At 49.4% G+C, this 2,500-nt stretch overlaps 1 protein-coding gene across 1 annotated transcript in view; it reads left to right on the top strand.

The window, feature by feature from the left end:
* zeb1a (zinc finger E-box binding homeobox 1a) overlaps nucleotides 1-2,500 on the top strand; it is a gene marked incomplete at both ends in the record, with an annotated part of 29,921 nt that overhangs the window by 4,464 nt on the left and 22,957 nt on the right. The window contains one exon of the mRNA XM_080546912.1: nucleotides 1,263-1,454. Within this exon, the coding sequence (XP_080403038.1) occupies nucleotides 1,263-1,454 (192 nt within the window). The remainder of the gene's footprint in view (nucleotides 1-1,262; nucleotides 1,455-2,500) is intronic.

Raw genomic sequence — 2,500 nt, 5'->3', positions numbered from 1 at the left:
GATTCTATTTCCCGTGGTTTAGATATGATTTGTGTGGACGCCTCTGTCTCAGACAGATAAAGACAAAGGCAAATGTATTTCTATAGCACATATTCATACAGCTTAGTGCAAACGTCATAGTGCTTTACATGAACTTCATGAGATAAAATAACAATGAATGATTGTAATGATGAGTTTAAAAAAAAATAGTTATCATCTAAAATTCTGTCAAATTCAAATACAGATACGACTTAAAATGTTCAGGTTTAAAAACAATAAATAAAACAAATCAATCGGTAAAAAAAACATGTAAAAAAATACACTCAATTGTATCAACTAACTGTATAAAATACACTCGATTAAAAGCCGAACAGAACATAAAAGTCTTCAGCGTGTTTATAAAAGTTGATACAGATGACAGATACACAGCTAAAGCCTCAGTAGACAGTCAGGTCTATCTGCCTGTACTGGACACACACACACACACACACACACACACACACACACACACACAAAAGTCCTTAGGAATGGAATGTCACAGCAGCACGTCCTCACTCCCCTGGTTAACCTAGACAGTCTAATTAGCAGGGCTCTGTGCAGCGTCACAGCCACCCTCTCCTCCCCTTATCTGACCCCGGGCCGGTCTACACGCTGGAGCCGGGCCGGTCTACACGCTGGAGCCTTCAGGTCCCAGGGTCCTCCACTCCACCACCCTAACGGGGAAGATAACGGGCAGGGTTAGGGTGGTGTCCTGTTGCTAAGGGCAGGGTTAGGGTGGTGTCCTGTTGCTAAGGGCAGGGTTAGGGTGGTGTCCTGTTGCTAAGCAGCAGTGCTTTTACGTGTCAGAGTGTAAAGGTTATGTGATTCAGTGATTTTCACCAAAGGTCTTTCCCATTATGTTTTCACTCACTATAATCTCTCTCTCTCTCTCTCTCTCTCTCTCTCTCTCTCTTCTCTCTCTCTCTCTCTCTCTCTCTCTCTCTCTCTCTCTATATATATATATATATATATGCAGTATATATATATATATATATATATATATATATATGTGTGTGTTGTTGTTATGGTCTGAACGATGACAGCTTGTAGTTATTCTCAACCCACAACACAATTAAAATGGTAGACAAGACAACACAACAAGCGTGTCTCTCTCTCTCTCTCTCTCCCTCCCTGTCTCCCATCCTCCATCCTTCCATCTCCCTCTCCTCTCCCTCTCTCCCTCTACCTCCTACCTCTTCCTATCTAATCCTCCCTCTCGTCTTCCCTCTCTCCCCCCCCGGCAGTAACAAACTCCTACAACACGGTGGAGGCCCCCTCAGACTCAGACGATGAGGACAAGCTCCACATCGTGGAGGAGGAGGGCAGCCTGCCGGACCCCGACGGCCCCGAGTGTGACGACAACGTCCCGGACGACGCCACCGCCGCAGTATTAGCCCTCAACGGGACGGGTCACCATGACGACACGTGGGACGGAGGTGAGACGAGAGGCGACCTCGGGTCTTAGGCCAACCGGGTAGGGCTCCTAAGTGGGGAGGCTGGCGGAGGTAGACGTCGGAGGACGGGGGCTCGTTGCGATGCGTGGAACGGAGTGCGTGGTTCATACCGTTCCTCATCCCGTTTGGTGCGTTGACAATGAGCCCCCGCCCCCCCCCCCTCCCCCCTGATGCCTTTGGCTGGACTCACATGGTTCTGAACGGGCTCAGAGTGTTCGTTCTCCACGTGGCTCGTATGAACGGCGTCCTCCCAGTTGGTGGGGTGTGTGTGTGGGGGTGTGTATGTGTGTGTGTGTGTGTGGGGGGGGGGGGGGGGGTGGGTGAGGAGAGGACGCGCAGAGGGACACACGGGGCCGCCGGCAATTTGATGGGCCATTTTTGCGGTCGTCACGCTGCACAGCTCTCCCCCTCTGTCTCTCTTTCTCTCTCTCTCTTACGCTCTCTCTTTCTCTCTATCTCTACCTCCCTCCCTGCTCACACCCCCCCCCCCCTCCGTTGGTCTGGATATGTCACAGCACATTGAGCTCTGATGGTATTCAGCTGACATCCCGCCGCCGGCTTATTTACCGGCTCGTACCGGGAGCTAAATGCTTATTTTGTTAACTCCGCCGCGCTCTCGTGCTCCAATCACGTACGCATGACTCCCACTACCACCTACGGCAGCAGAATCACACCCCCCCCACCCCCGACACACAGAGAACCGCGCTGTCGTGACCCTCCCAGGTCCTACTGTACTCAGAAGGCAGCTTTTTTGTCGTCTTTTGTCTAATGAAATGTATGAAAATGCATTTTTATGTCACTGTACATTTTTTGTTATAATAATCCCAAAACCGTGTCATGAATTCCTTTTGATTTCTCAAAAAGGTCGATATGCTCCTCGATGTGGTCCTCGGTGGTTAAGTTGGTAGAGCACGGCGCTAACAACGCTTAGGTCGTGGGTTCGATTCCCGCCGGGACCATATATATATATGTATATATTATGCTGAAGAATGTATGCTCTCTCTGCAATGTAAGTCTCTTTGGATAAA

Source organism: Nansenia antarctica (assembly GCF_963989245.1).
Source record: "Nansenia antarctica genome assembly, chromosome: 16".
In the NCBI taxonomy this organism is placed as follows: Eukaryota; Metazoa; Chordata; class Actinopteri; order Argentiniformes; family Microstomatidae; genus Nansenia; species Nansenia antarctica.
The sequence above is the reverse complement of the archived record's forward strand: the minus strand, read 5'-3'. Positions and strand labels throughout refer to the sequence as shown.